Below are 17,089 nucleotides of genomic sequence, written 5' to 3' on the forward strand. Positions count from 1 at the left end.
TCTAACTTATTTTTGACTGGCCCTTCAAAATTGAGAAGAAATTACCTCTTGGAATTGTAGATATATGTATACTCAATAAAAACATCTACATGTAATATCAACATTTATTAATGATAAAGAAAATTACTGTCACATTTCATTGGATTTTGACATGAAAATTTGTGAACTAAAAGTAATTTTGAGTTTCTGTATAAAACATTTCATGCTTTTTCTTTCTTTTCCATATATCTTTTGGTTTTCAATTCTAGTGTTTATATTTCATCATCATAGATGTATTTTGTCACCTGCCTGGAATTATTATTTTTTTTATTGTATTTGATCGGCAAACCCGGAATTATCCTTATCCGACCCCGGAATCTGATCCGGTATTGTAATCGTCTTCATTTCCGGTTAATGGTATCCATTGTTCTTCAATGTTGTTTTTGTCAGTCAGATACAATTTTACTCGTATTTACACATTACTTGTTGGCGATTTTCAGTATAAAGCTAGCGGTTGAACAAAATGAGCATCGCTGTCATGAATAATAAAGATAAAAATAAATTTTTAGATCGTTTGGAAGTTTTTGTCCCAAATTGAAAACTGGGAAAAACGTAGGGTATTTACTATTTGCCATAGCCAATAGGAATGGGTCCGGTATTTGGACCCTGTGGAATACTAGAAAAATCCCTGGAGGGGTATATGGTCTCACTAGTAATATGGCTTTAAAATGACCATACTGATGGCTAAAAAGGTCGGCAATGTTAATTTTTATTTTCTTTCAAATCGAAGGTCCTTTCATTAGAATTTGACATCGTTCGTCATGTGCTTGTCATTAAAGGGAAGTAACTCTTGCACTTCCGGAACTGGTACCATAGGTAGATTACAACGTTGTGCCTGCCGCTGCGTAAGTCGCGGGAACAGTTATGTTTTCCAAAATATCACGATATGAGCAGGAGACAAAAACAATCGGTTATATAAGTCCTTGCAAAAACAAATAATAATAAATAACGAAAAATAACACAATGAAACTGACAGTCACAAAAACTGACTTTCAAAGAAGACCAACAACCAACAATACTTATTTTCTCTAAACACCAAGGACCACTGGCCATAAACGCTTCAACACATCAACAACCAACAGGATTTTTTACAATTGCCATCCGACCCTGGTACATTCTTTTTAATGGAATAGCCCTAATTTATTTTGAAAAATATTGAAAACAAATGATTCTAGATCTATTATTCTGTGATTATTTATACCTGTTTTGAGCAGTTTGATAAATTATTATAAACCACATGCTGATTAAAGTTGTCTCCTGTAACTTCCCACCATCTCCGTTCAGAACATTGCAATTGGCATTTTCCATTATACCATTAGAGTAACAGATTCTACTACTTAACCCTGTTTAGTACAATATTTATCCACTCTGAACAGTTTTTTAATTTTTAAAATGCTCTGAAAACATCGCATTTTAAAGTTTGAAAATTTAACTATCTCTATTGCATGAATATAGTAATAAATGGTGTTGTGTGGTAGAATCTATATTCATTTGCTAATATCAATGAATTTTACTTGTAAGTCTTGCATTAAACAAAAGAAACAGTATGTCTGCTCCATAAGGTGGGCAAGTTAAAAGTTTTGCCTACTCCATTTGATTGATTGATTGATTGTTGGTGTTTAATGCCATTTTCAGCACTATTGACTGTATTGTGACTGTCAGGTTTAATTGTTGGAGGAAGCCTGAGTGCCTTGAGAGAACCAACATCCTTTGGCAGGGAAACTGAAAATCCTAATCAATTAAGATTGGAGTGGAACGCATATACCATATTCCACTTATATAGTGACGTAACTTCAAAGATTATCATTATTTTTTATTGTAAACATCATAGGGTAAATAGATTTTTCCATTTGTGGCCTTGGGCTGTTTTCTGCTCTTTGGTCGGGTTGTTGTCTCTTTGACACATTCCCCATTTCCATTCTCAATTTTATTTTCCATTTATTCTGACCTACTGTCTAGGTAAAACCAATGCTGATGAAATATTTAGCAAAGCTAATTTAAGTGCTTAGTCTCTTATATGATTAACATTGCTCTGAACATCTTTCTTAACTGATTTTTTTCCTTTTCAGTTGACGGAAGCTAAGATGTTCAGAGGTTATGGGGGCGATTTTATGAGAAGATCAGGTAATTATTTTGAATGAACTTTATATAAAGCTAAAGGTTTTTTATTGGTTGAAGGGGAGTGGACAACATTACTTCATATGTGTTCCCAAAAAATTTTGAATGAGTTGTATATCCTTTTGATCAGTTGATAAATAAATGAAATCTATGTTTTGTTGGGTATCAGATGTGTAGATTTTTAAGATAGAATTTCAAACTACCACTTTAATTTTGTCTATTTCAGTTAGCTGTTTGATAGAGAAGTTATCTTTGTCTAAATTGCCTTTCTACGATGACCCTGTATTAGGTAAGATCTTTAATGAAAATTTTAGTAAATACAGATCAGTTTTAGTTAAGGTATTTGTTAAAGCTGTCGCATCACTATTCTATAGAAAAGGATGTGGCAGGTAGCAAAGAATTTTATTGAGACCTGGGTTATTGGTCATCAATATTCTTGCCAGTTGTCAATTGTATTGTAATTTTTGGAAAGCTGTTCTGAAAAATATCAGATATTGAAACTCCCAAGCTAATCAAATGGAACATTCAGGTAGGTAAATCTCAAATAAAGTCACTGGAGCAATATTCACTTCAATATACTTAACAGATGTTTAAATAACTCCAGGTAACTCAAATTGAACTGAACAGTAACAAAATCATTAGTTTTATAACACTTGTTTGCTTTTAGGTGTAAATTTTCTATTTCCACCACCTTCCTCCCCATCTTGAAATTTCAAGTTAAAACAATCTTTATTGAAACAAATATGAATAGTTTGTTGTATTTTGATTTTAGATCTGTGGCAGAATATTTTAGATGAATGCCTCGGAAGTATTGATCCAGATAATATTAACCAGGTATGTTTTCTTATCTTTTCTCATCATTTGATAACACTATATAAATAACATGGTGTAGATGGTCAGAAAGCAACATTATATATATAGTAATCAATTGATGTAGTTTAAGTCGGAGTTACCTTTGCCACCATGTTGGAGGTTAACATCACAAATACCCTATTAAATCAACCAAATTCAACTTGTTATAATGACTGCTAGACTTTAAAAAAAGTTGTTTACTGAAGTCTTAATTTGTTTTAAAAGTTTTGCATAATTTATCACAATCTAGTAAGGATCTCTTCTCAGACTTGCTTGTACCATATGAGTCAATTTGGTTAGTCAAAAAAGAAAATCATAAATTTTCACCTGGAATCTAAGAGAAATAACTCTAATTCAAATCTAATACTTTATTTCTAGAATCATAATTTTTGTAATCATTCCTTATTAATCTCCAATTACATATTTATTTTAAGGTTTCTATTTTTAGTAACATCAGGTTTATAAATATCTTATGTTTAGTAATACCAATAAGTGTTTTTATAATAGAAACGTGACATCAATAAACAAATGAAATCTTTTGAATAATACGTATTGGTTTTTTTATTTTTCCTCTAAAGTAAAGGTCCATATTAGGCTTAAGAAAATGAAAGTTTTGAAAATTAATTCAAATTTGCACATAATATATGATTATGCATTACATATGGGACGTAAAAATATAGTGATATGTTAAATTCAGTGATGTTACAATCTAGGAAAAGAGGACAGGATTGTGGCTGTGACAACTTGAGCATTCAAGCAGTTATCTGGGGCACAGATATATAAATATGTTCATCTGTTTCAGACTGCTGCAGCTTCAGCTATCCCAGCATTCTTCACAGAATATTATCAAGATAAAAATGGTGGTGTAAATACTAAGAGACAAGGTTTGTATTTGTTTAATGTACACAGCTTAACAATTCTTTCTGGTTCCTAATTGATTATACAATTTATAACTCCACATATATTATTTTACTTTCCAAACATTTGATTTTGGCATTCCTGATTTAGTAAATTGCTTTGAATAAAACTTAAGATATATGATTGTTGTTTTGATTATTATATTTTTTGTGAATTTCTTCTATCCGTTATTGTTTCTGGCCCTCAAATTTTAAGTTAGAGCATATAAAAAACATCTAGCAAAAGTCCTTTAGAATTGCCTTTTATAATAAATAGAATTATCAATATTTCATATTGAACAGACTTAAAAGAAATCTCTGAAGGGTTGTGATAAATATATTTTAAGAGACTAAAAGGTTGACCGTAATATACCCCCATTGTTAGCTTTACCAAACAGAACACAAAGTATATAAAAGTAAGAAGATGTGGTATGATTGAAAAAATGTTTAAGTTGTAAATTTATTCTTTTTTTTTTTTTTTGCAGAAACTGTGATACAAAAATATTTACACGAATTAAAGAGCTCAGTAGAAACAACAAGGTAAATATATCCTGTATTTTTTCTCTGTTGGGTTTCATCATTTGTGCTTGCAAAATTTGACTATTGAAAAATGGAATTGCTGCTTTTTTGCTAGGCAAATGCCATTTAGGAGTAAGAGCAATAACTGGTTAGTGCAGAATAGGAATAATGATTTGATATGTCTTCTGTGGACTGTTACCTTGTTAACTAGCATGTTAAAAATTAGTCCCAGTATATCAGTCTAGTACAAAGTAGGGTCTATATTTATGTCACATTTAACATGTCCTCCATCTGAATATGCATTTTATTTGTCAGTAGATGTTCAGCAGCTATCATCATCATCTAGTGGGTTTATCTATACTACTGAATCAATGGATATTTTGAACAAATTATAGTCATTTCGTACCCTAACCATTTCGTACCCACCATTTCGTACCCTGGCCATTTCGTACCTTGACCATTTCGTACCTCATGGAAGGTTTGTATGTATACCATTTCGTACCTTGTGGAAGATTTATATGGGCGGTAGAGGTCACGAGAAATACCAAAAATTTAAAATTTAAGCACCTATGAGATATTGGATAGGAATAAAGTCAATAAACGAAATTATTTAAATCTCTGTAAAACTTTGTGTTTAAGATATTTATTTCAAATATTAGCTAGCGCTTTTATTAGTAACAGTTCACATTTCTGCCAATAACATTGATTTTGTTTTTTTGGTATAAACTTGTAACTCAAGACACGTGCCGTACAGTTAAAAAGTAACATTCTAATTAATTGGATTAAAAACGTTTATTGAATATACCTGCCATTTGGAATTGCGACGTGTGCCTAAATATTGAGATATATTCAATTGATTATCGTGAGGTTTAGTTGAACCTAAATGTATATATCATATGCATGGATTTTTTTGAAAATAATACTTTTAGAAAATTTGCAATACACACTAAAAAAAGATATTTACCAAACGTTTTTGAAATTTAAAAGGTTAGATATAAGGATACAAAATAAATGAACTTGTAATTTCTCAAATTGAAAAAGCCATATAGCAAGTTCTTTGATCGGTCACATAGGGTACACATTCTTATGCAAACATTTTTATTCATGGCTTCCTTGTTGGGTGAATATCAGCTTGTGTCCCTTTTCACTGCATCTCCTGACAAAAACAACTGTTAATAACTATAAAAACAGCAGATAATTATTCCTTTGTTGGTTAATTAACCTCATATCTTTAGAGTTGAAAAATTAATTAAGGATAAATCCTGCTAACAAACAACGAGTAGTTAAAACTATTAAAGTGTCCAAGTGCTGCTTAATCAAAACAATCATGGTCTTTATTACATTTCTACGGCTGGATGCAATTTATTTATGTTGTATGTTATATTCAAAAAAATAAAATCATCTCAATATTTTTATATCTTATCAAAATGATAACTTTAACAAATATACCATAAGAAATAGTAAACTTGTATTTCTTCCATGAGGTACGAAATAGTAGATGCATTTCGCCCATAGGGTAGGAAATGGTTTTTATCGTGGGTACGAAATTGTAATTTTGGGTACAAAATGGCAGAGGTACGAAACGGTCAAGGTCGAGGTACGAAATGACTTGCTACCATTTTGAACATGGTTACCATAAAACCAGAATGACATGATGTTTAATCATGGTTTTGCCTTTTGTCTCATACAGGAAGCCTTGTAGACATTGTTGCTAAATTATACCAACTATCTGTGATGTGTTTGGTAATCAGACAAACCTGAAATGTGGGTTTTAAGACTCCAAAGTCATTGCACTTATTCCAAAATGGAAAAGTCCAGGCTTGTCTCTTTCCAATGATTTTAGAATGGGTTTGTACAATATCATGAATATGGCCTTTTATTCTGGAGAAGCCTTAAATTAAGGTCCTAAAGAAATATATGTTTCAAAATATTTTTACTCCAACTATTTGTTGTATAAATGTGTGGAAAAAAACTTTTTTTTTAATTTTCAGAATGGGATTCTCTCAGGCATTAGGAGCCATGCCAGGTTTCTTCATAAAAGGGAAGTTACCCAGTATTTTACAAGGTTTAATGAAAACTACAGAAATTACAGAAAAGGAAATGACATGGGCAGAATCAAGAAGAGAAGCTTTGAAAGCTCTGAACAGGTATTATTTCTAACCAGTATTCTTGAATTTTGTGGGGAAACCACAAATTTAAATACTTGATGAAATACTAATTTTTAGTTACTTTGATAAGAGCAAATGATGAAAAAAAGTATAACAAAAATACTGAATGCCAAAGTAGATTAAAAATAAAAACTGACAAAATCAAACGTCATGTTGTATTAAACCACAGAATTAGGTACCCTCTAAATATAAACAGAAATTGAATCCAACAAAATTAATTGAGTCCACAGTAATCAAAGAGCCTAAATAAAAGGTGTCTGAAGATTGATGCATCTTTTGTGGTATACAAATTCCAGCAGCTGTCTCAAAGGGATTGCCTTATGGAGGAGCTTTTGGAACAATAAAAAGCAAAATATATTTTCACTTCAGATACAGAAAAATCATTGTTTATTAATACAATTTTATTTTTATTACTTTTTATTTGCCTTTTAATAATTTCAGCATTTGTAATACAGTTGGAGTGGATCCGAATGGCAGCTCCTCAGATGTAATATGTAAAGAAAATCTACCTGAAATTTATGATTCATTGTTTATAGCCATGAGGGATTATACGTTAGATAGTCGAGGAGATGTTGGAGCCTGGTAGGTTTTTTATACCTTAAATCACTCTCTTGAGGCTGGTCTTACAATTCTGTTTTGTAAAAAGCACCATATTTGTCCGCGGCAGATAAATAAGTCAAGAAATTAGCAAAAACTAAATTTTTGCATTAGTATCTACCTGCCAACGATCACTATGACTAATTATCATGTTAAAACCTTGTTTATAATATTTCCAGTATCAGAAGGGCCAGTATTTGTAGATTATTGATCGTTTTAAAACCAAGAGGGATATCATCCTTGGATGAGATTGAAGAAGAGAAACTTCCTCTAGGTTTAGAGACCATTGATAATATGTATAGCACTATTTTTGTCCCCCGCGTTATGCGTTGCGGGGGACATGGAAATACTGGGTGTCCATCAGTCCGGTCTTGTTAGCGCTCTCACAGGTACAATTCTTGCCAGATTTTTATAAAACTTATACCATAGGTTAATATCAGCAATATCTCGGACAATTTTTATAATGGTGGACGATCAACTTTTTTTTAAAGAGTTATGCCCCTTGGAAATATTAAATTTACGAAAAATGGCCTCGTTAGCATTCTCACGGGTACAATTCTTGCCAGATTTTTATAAAACTTATACTATAGGTTAATATCAGCAATATCTCGGACAAGTTCTATAGTTGTGGACGATCGACATTTTTTAAAAGAGTTATGTCATTTGGAAATATTAAATTTATGGAAATTGACTCTTTAGCGCTCTCACAGGTACAATTCTTGCCAGATTTTTATAAAAATTATACTATAGGTTAATATGAGCAATATCTGAGACAAGTTTTATAATGATGGAAGATCGACCTTTTTACAAAGAGTTATGCCCTTGGAAATATAAAATATGTGCAATGCGGGGGACATTGGAACTCTGTTCTTTTATTTTTCAATTAACCTTGATGACCTTGCTTGGGCAGATGGGCAGATGATGTCAATGTGTTCTTACTGAGAAAACCATCTTAGTTGAGTAGCGGGAGCTGTTAAATTATCATATAGAAAGGAAAATGTTTAAAAATTAGCTTGAGTAAAGATTTACTTGATAAAACCTTGTTTTCTGTCTATATCAGCATTGCAGAGGTCAACAGACAAACAGGATATAACCTTGTGTTCTGTCATTTTCAGGGTCAGAGAGGCCAGTATGACAGGTTTACATGATTTAACATCCATGGTTGTAAATAAAGGCCCTTCACTACTGTCTTCACAAATGTAAGTATGAAACATGTACACAAACCACTAAACTTGATATATAATTGACTCTTACAACGACTCAATCCTGGAGGTTGGAAGTCACATCTTTTAAAATTTTATGGGTGTTTGTTTAGTTTATAAAGCTAGCCTGAATATTAGAAAAAAATAATTAAATTTTTTTGCAGGTAAAAAAAAAGTGTCTTCTGACACCCAAGAATGCACTCTTTTTCCTGTGGCAGTCAAAATCTCCTGCTCTTCTGCCCACATTGTTCTTAGATTTAGGAGATGTGATTCTTTAGATTGTGAAAAAAATATGATAGTGTTGGTCTATTTTCATAGTTTGTAACAGACAGATGTATGAATTTGTTTATGAACTTTTCTTGTTTTGATCTGGTGTTTTCTCCCCACTTCACCTTTTATACATACAATGTCTTTTGGTTTTGCATCACTTGATTGCTGTCTCATTGATATATAGATACTTTTCTGTTGACAAAATATGAGCTGGAGTTATTTCTATTTGGCCGCCATATTAAGGGCAAAATAAATTTTCTCATTTGACTAATCACATTTGAACGTGATACAAGCAAGTTGGATAAAAAATCTTTTCTATTTCAAAACGATGAATTGATCAATGTTTAAACAAATGAAATTTATAACTCAAACAATGTTTTCTAAAGTTTAGCAGTCAGTGGTACAATTTTGAATTGGTTGATTTATGAAGGAATTTGTTTTACACTTCCCTAAATGATGTTGGCAAAGGGAAATAACTCTTAACTAAGTTATGTAGATAGAGAACCTCACATCTCCTTTTATTCATACTACTGTTAATATTTTATATGTTTATAGATCCAGCAATATTTTCTGTTGCTTACTACAGCAGGCCTGTGAGAAGATAGACAGAACAAGATCACATGCTGGTCTTATATTTAGTCAACTATTATATCACAAGTAAGTTGTGTAAATACACTTAAACTTATACAACTGTTAACCAATTCAACTTGTTACTGGTTATTTAAACATGAATTTTACCCAGAACTATTTAATCATTTGTTAGCTATTGACATGAACATTTCTCTGGTAGCTTTACCTAAGATGTACCATCAGACATTTTTTTTTTAACACCTGATTTATTTTTAAGAGACTAAAGGATGGGATTTATTGGTGTACCTCTATGTGTCTGTCTGTCCTTACCTTATTTCTGTAACATTTTTGTAAACAGCTACAAGTCATAGATTCTTGCTTTATGACACCAATCTTCTTCAGGTTATGCCATTAATGTTTTCAGTTCCTTCAATTTTTATTTGTTGTTTTTCAAAAACTAGTATCTTTAAGATATATATAATGCATATGCATTTAACAAATTTTCATCACGTTTTTTCTCAGCAACTACATGTCAGAACTTTTTGATAAATGGCACTAAGATTTATCTACTTATTCAATTCTGTGTGACATGTTATCAGTTTCTTCCATCTTCTACTTTCTGTTTACCGAAAACTGATATTTTTAAAAAGATATTAAAGCCAAATATTTACCAAAACATTCAATTGGAAGCCAGTAATTGTATAATATTGTCCACTGGAAAGATAGTTGTTGAGCTGTGACAAGAATTTGGTTTTAAATGAGAACTGAAATTAATAAACATTAATTTGCCACACTTCATTTAAAACAGGGCTCTAAGTCATAAAACTTTGCTCAGTAATCAGAGTACAAACTTTGTGCTCGAAACACCAATTATTTTGATTGGTTGAATTCTGATACCATGTAGATAATCATACTGGATTTTTATGACTGCAAGGCCAGGTCATCAGTTTGATATTGAATAATATTAATTTCACTTTGCCTTCTTATACACCTAATTGCTATTTATTCCAATGTGGAAAAGTTCTAAAATTACAAAACCCTTTCAAACCAGTTGAAGCTATCTTGGGTCCTGTTTAAACAATGTACTGTGCATAAAAATTTCAGAGAGTTATGTTTAAACCATTGTAAACACTTCAAACAAAGCATTTTTCTTACTTTAATTTGTGTTTAAAAAATTGGATCATAAACTATACAAATTCCAAAATGTTCACCTTCTACAAGTTTTCTGCCCTAAGGTCATTATTGATGACCTTTGTTCTTGCGTCACTTGACCCAAACAGGAAGTTGTCGAAGTGACTGTTTTTTACGAATTGGACTAAATAGCGATAAGGTGTTTTACCAACCACAAATCCTTTTTGAAATAGACAGAAGGCAAGATAATAAAAGAGGAAATTAAAAACCCAAAGTCAAAGAAAGACAGAAAGGACAAAAAAATAGAGATATGTTTATATGAAGACCAAAGGTATGGTCTGTCGGGTTGCTGTCTCATGGTCATATAACCAGAATTGTCTTTTATTCAAATTTATAAGATTCATGACTGGGATAGGCACTTAGCCATGTGGTGGGGTTAAACTGTTTTATCTTTTGAGTTTTTTAATTGCAGACCTGAGATTCCAAATATACCACATAGAGAAGAATTAGAGAAGATATTTCCAAAGTATGTACTTAATGTTTATTATATTTATAGGTAATCAATAAAATGGAAATTTTAGTAGCAATAAAAATATATCAAGGAAAATGTATAGGACAGGGTTTTGAAATTATAATTTAAAGTATATTTCTGAACTTTTTAGCGATATTTACATATATTCAATACATTCAAACTTCCATTTTCTGATATTTGATTTGCTGCGTGATGGCGAGTTTAAAAGAAAAAGATATCGTTTTTCTAGCTCACCGTGCAAAATTTTCTGACGCCTCTTTTTCATGAAAAGAGACAAATTTTGGGAATATGTCAATAATATTCCATAATGGAAACAATTAAATTTTAGGTTCATATGTTTTTAATGGTAAATTCACCTCCTTCACTGATTAATCTGGTTGAACATATATTAATAAAATGTTTTTAATCTAAAAATGTTTTTTATTTGCAGATCAGAAATAGAAGAAATTAATTGGGCAGCCCCATCAGATACTTTTCCACGGTTTTCTCAGTTGTTGGGTTGTGAATCATATGCATATAATGTCCTTTTAGGTTTCACTGTAAGCGTTGGTGGAATCACTGAATCTTTAGTAAGTGTTTTTTTTTTTAATATGAATAAAAGATGTGGGATATACGACATTGAGACAACATTTTATAGTCACAAAAAATACACACTTCAGCTGAGATAGATTTTTCCGCCGCCTACATTGGAAGTGGGCACATGGTATGTAAACTTCATTTGTCTACCTTGCCCAGCCTATGGAGAAGACATTCTATTTCTTTTGCTATATCGACCAACTTAATAGTACAATCTATTGATAAAATCTTATCAGCATTTGTATTCAACATTTTGATAAAATGTAAGATAATAAACTTGAGAATTTGACTAAAGTGGTCACTAAGGATAGTGGAAAATAAACATTTTGAGTGGCTTTGACCAGCCAGCCACTGAGGATGGTGGAGAATATAAATTTGAGTGGATAAGACCAGCAGGCCACAGAGAATGGTGGAAAAGGAAGATTCCACATGTATTTTGATACAAGGTGTAGTGTAACTGCTACCAATAATGCAATATTTGTTTTTTCCATTAGCCATGTTTTTTTTTGGTTTTTTTTAAGCACAAGTAAGATCTGACTAAATAATTTTGTTGCCACTAGTGAAAAAAAAGAGAAACTGCTAACCATCAAGCCCTAACACATTTTGAGCACCTTCTCCTTTAAGCATATGTGTGATTTTTAATTGGTGTATGAAAGTATTGAATTATTGTATTTGAAAGCTTTTTTCAACTTTTTTCTTTGTAGGTAAAATTTTCAAGTACTTCCATGGAAACATATTTAAGAAAAATACAGAAAAATGAACAACAGTTACATAAGTTTACACAAGTATTAATACAGATTTTTAAAGACTACTTGAAAAAAGATAGGTATGTATTCAGATGGGCTTGATGAGTCATTGCACAAGTTTCATAAGATGTTTTTGCACAAGAAATCTACGACTCTTTCACTTATTCCATTGATAATATATGAGGCAAATCATTTATATTTTAGAATTTTAAAGAGTTCTAGATTAATATGTAGTTATGAATTATAGAATGCAAAACTACCAAAGCAGCAGACATGGACTGCACTGTGATGGTAGTCTTTCATCATACCTTAATATATTAGAGATTATCTTTTGTCTATAAGACTTTTGTGTAAATAGCAGACTTTGATATTCACAAAATGTCACTGTTAAATTTAATCACATCCTTTTCAGATACATAATGTCACTGTTAAATTTAATCACAACCATTTCAGATACATGGTGATTGTTACATTTAATCACATCCTTTTCAGATACATGGTGATTGTTAAATTTAATAACATCCTTTTCAGATACATAATGATTGTTTAATTTAATCACATCTTTTTCAGATACATAATGATTGTTAAATTTAATCACAACCATTTCAGATACATGGTGATTGTTAAATTTAATCACATCCTTTTCAGATACATGGTGATTGGTAAATTTAATAACATCCTTTTCAGATACATGGTGATTGTTACATTTAATCACATCCTTTTCAGATACATGGTGATTGTTAAATTTAATAACATCCTTTTCAGATACATGGTGATTGTTACATTTAATCACATCCTTTTCAGAAACATGGTGATTGTTAAATTTAATCACATCCTCTTCAGATACATGGTGATTGTTAAATTTAATAACATCCTTTTCAGATACATAATGATTGTATAATTTAATCACATCCTTTTGAGATACATAATGATTGTTAAATTTAATCACAACCATTTCAGATTCATGGTGATTGTTAAATTTAATCACATCCTTTTCAGATACATGGTGATTGTTAAATTTAATCACATCCTTTTTAGATACATGGTGATTGTTAAATTAATCACATCCTTTTCAGATGTATACATTGTGATTGGTAAATTTAATCACAAACTTTTCAAATGCATTGTGTTTAGAGATTTACCTGTCTATTGTTGGATGCTGTATTTTGTTATGTATGGGCCTTTGATAGCTTAATATCTTTTTGTGTTTCTTTGTTACATATGACCTGGCTCTGTACTTATACATCCAGTCATTGTGTTATTGTGCTATGGTAAATTTCTTTATTCTTGTCTTTCATTTTGCTAATGTGCTTTGTCTATATGCCTTTTGTGTTTCTTTGTTACATATTTGTTTGTTTTTATAGTGATTAAGATTATAACACAAGGTTGACTGTTGTACACCAAATTTTGACATTTTTACCTATTATGTTTGTTTGTTTTGTTCACACATGGAATTTATAGCGACTGTCATACAAGTGAGAGGGTTAGCTAGCTATAAAACCAGGTTTAATCCACCATTTTGTACATAAGAAAATGCCTGTACCTAGTCAGGAACATGACAGTTGTTTTCCATTAGTTTGATGTGTTTTACATTTTGAATTTGCCATTTGATTACGGATTTCCATTTTGAATTTTCAACAGAATTCGGTATTTTTGTTATTTTACTTTTTACTATACAGTATAGGTTTTGTTCATTGTTGAAGGTCTTACTTTGCCCTATAGGTGTTTACATCCTAATCCTTAAGTCACGTGAGGATAGTTGTCTCATCTGTATTTATACCACATCTCTTTATCTTTATATATATGTCAAGGACTTTTTATGTTGTTGGGTCGCTGTTCCATTGACATATTTTACATAACTCCCTTTATGCCTATAGATAATATTTGTTATTTTGTCACATTACAGAGTATCTATACCATTGTTAAAGATGTTGGACCAGTTATTATCTAAAGGTTCTTTTGATGTCCTGGCAACAGATTCAAGGTGAGTTATTGAAGAATTTCAGTACTGTATACAATGACTTGTTTGAAAGTACCTGCTATGAATTTGAGATTTGACAGCGGCAAATAAACTCATCAGATACCAGGATTAAAACTTTGTGCACCTTCAACACAGAGCCTTGGCTCACACCGAACAGCAAGCTATAAAGGGCCCCAAATTGACTAGTGTAAAACAATTCAAACAGGAAAATCAACGGTCTAATCTATATAAAAAACGAGAAACAAGAAACACTTGTAAACCACATCAACAAACGACAACCATTAAGGACTTTTCGTCTGTAAAAGACTCATTAGTAACGCTCAAATAACAAAAATTTAAAAAGGCCAAATAAAGTATGAAGTTGAAGGACCAAAATTCCCAAAGGTTATGTCAAAACAGCTGGGGTAGCAAATGCAATTTTATTGGCTATGTGGATATTTTCACCATCTAATCCCAGATTAAAACACAAATTAAGGAATTGCAGTATTGTGTGCTAAATCATGCCACTGTCATTTGTGGATTTGACAGTCGCAAATATAGTTATACTGGGACATTGAACAAAAACTGAAAAACATATATTTGTGACCATTATATAGTGAAACTTCTCTAAACGGGTCCCTCTGAATAACAGTTCTCCCGTCAAACCCTCCAAATCAAGAAGTCCTGGCTGGTTTGCATTCAATTAAATGGTTATGTAACCTTATAAAACCTGCCACGCCTTTAAACGGGATACCGGCTGGTATTTTTGTATTTAGTTAATCAAAATCAATAAAATTTAACCTTACAAAACTGGCCTTGTCATCTGAAATCACTGATCCGTACATATTATTGTTATGTAGACAAAGAAGATATTCCAGTCAATCAGGATACCTGCATGCTGACTGATTACTGTTTACCTGTCAAATTTGTTTCAATACCCAAGCTAATTATGTTTTAAAAATTAATACACATGCTATTCAAAAGTCTAATTAAAATGGAAACAGTTTTGAAAGAAAATATTTGTAGAACATTTTGATGAATTATTAATGAAATATCATTAATGTATGGTATTTTAATTTATTATTCCTGCAAAATCAGACCTGTCAACTATCCCGATTTTGGCGGTATCATCCCGATTTTCATGCCTCAAGTTCAACCCGAATTCCGATATCAGGATTGTAAAACAAGTCAAAATTCCGATTTTCACAAAATCTGCCGAAAAAATATTGGTTACTGATTTTGAAGTTTTCTGATCAATTTCTATAAATCTATAATTTTACCTTGGGACATATTCATGACAAGTTTAGGACCCCAAGCTAATCAACGGTCACAACAGGTGTCATAATTTGTTGTTACAGGTGATCTGCTTATCTGATAGGTCAACAATGATCGTCAAAATTAATTAATTTGTAAATAGAATCGGTCAGTCTGCATTTCAATTTTAATCAATTTATCATATGATCACAATTTGCAACGTTTAACCAGAGACATATATACACAGAGATTGGCAACTCCGTGAAATCCCGTTAAAAAACGCGGCCCGGAATGAGATTCTCGTCGATAATTATTCTACAACATGTAGACAAGTCAGGGATGAATAACCTCGATAGCTAATCAAGAAAAGTAATAGGAAAACTTATTTCAGATCAAATAAATTCTTTTTCTAAAAAACTACTTGAAATAGTTGTATTTTTTTTAATGTATTTGATTGAGAAAATATTTTTTTCTTTTTTTCGGCATTTCTTTTAATTTAAAAAGTAAAATCTGGTAATGATCATGATATTACAAAAACATTTCTTTGCTAAAGTTTGCTTCTAAATTACACAGTGAAATTATGTGTGTCCGATTTTCCGGTCATTATTTCCTTAGAGTTGTGACTGTGGATTCACAGGTGTGCGATTACGCAATTTATTGCCCTCCGATCACCTGAATTTTGCCGGAGGTGGAGTTCTAAGTGGATTATTACTTGGTAATTGTTTTTACAACTAAACAAATTCTGACATTATTTTAACCATGACCAGAACTTTTTTTTAACAGAAACACTGGGCTATACTATGAATAGGGTAAACGGACAGAAAGTCACAGTACAAAAAGTCACAGGACATAAAGTCACAAATTGGATAGGACAAAAAGTCACAAATAATTTATTGACAATTGTTTGAATATATAAGAGAAAGATCTTCAAATAATATCTTTTTTTACATTTATTCATTTTTAAGTTCAGGAAATTGTTCATAAGCCTTGATAAATGAAAAATTATTAAATTTTAATCATGCAAATAATATATTTCTTGGCACCATGAAGCCATTTAAGTGCCAAACCACTTTGACATTTTGTTATCATAACAATTATTTGATCATCATTGATATTTATTGAATAAATTTTAATTACAAAGTTGCATCATATATTATAGTTCAATAAAAAATCAAAAAATTATTTTTAAAATAAGTGTTTTCTTGTTCAGAGAAAAATAATCTCAAAACTGAATTGTGACTTTTCGTCCGTGACTTTTTGTTCGTGACTTTTTGTCCTGTGACTTACTGTCATACATTCTACTATAGTATTCAATCAGGATCAAAAATAGTCATTTAACATTTAAAAAAAAAATTTCAGAAGGCAACTTTTTTATATAAAAAAAATATGTAGCCAGTAGAATTTTGTCTCTTGGAAAAATGATTTAAATGATTAATTTTTGATTGACCTACAATTACATTATTTGTGGAACCTTTGCATGAATTTCCTAAATGAACGTACATTATGTACAGTGTTGTCGAAATCACTATTTTTGCTGTCATGAAATATTGAATATGAATCTGTCATTATTTGTAGTTTTATATAGACTTAATATCACAGACCCTGATTAAAAACAACGTGTATCATAAGTACAGTAAAATGCTCTGCTGAACTGTAGAA

General features: G+C 31.1%; 1 protein-coding gene across 5 annotated transcripts in view; it reads left to right on the forward strand.

Moving 5' to 3' along the window:
• LOC127709656 (tubulin-specific chaperone D-like) overlaps positions 1-17,089 on the forward strand; it is a 117,671-nt gene that overhangs the window by 31,129 nt on the left and 69,453 nt on the right. For all 5 annotated transcript variants that reach the window (XM_052215268.1, XM_052215265.1, XM_052215266.1 and 2 more), the window contains exons 19-31: positions 2,109-2,163; positions 2,384-2,446; positions 2,930-2,991; positions 3,812-3,893; positions 4,391-4,445; positions 6,416-6,571; positions 7,034-7,174; positions 8,305-8,388; positions 9,217-9,318; positions 10,835-10,888; positions 11,325-11,463; positions 12,175-12,296; positions 14,123-14,200. In XM_052215268.1, the coding sequence (XP_052071228.1) occupies positions 2,109-2,163; positions 2,384-2,446; positions 2,930-2,991; positions 3,812-3,893; positions 4,391-4,445; positions 6,416-6,571; positions 7,034-7,174; positions 8,305-8,388; positions 9,217-9,318; positions 10,835-10,888; positions 11,325-11,463; positions 12,175-12,296; positions 14,123-14,200 (1,193 nt within the window). The remainder of the gene's footprint in view (positions 1-2,108; positions 2,164-2,383; positions 2,447-2,929; positions 2,992-3,811; positions 3,894-4,390; positions 4,446-6,415; positions 6,572-7,033; positions 7,175-8,304; positions 8,389-9,216; positions 9,319-10,834; positions 10,889-11,324; positions 11,464-12,174; positions 12,297-14,122; positions 14,201-17,089) is intronic.

This window comes from Mytilus californianus, unplaced genomic scaffold, assembly GCF_021869535.1.
Source record: "Mytilus californianus isolate M0D057914Y unplaced genomic scaffold, xbMytCali1.0.p SCAF_7, whole genome shotgun sequence".
NCBI classification, from domain to species: domain Eukaryota; kingdom Metazoa; phylum Mollusca; class Bivalvia; order Mytilida; family Mytilidae; genus Mytilus; species Mytilus californianus.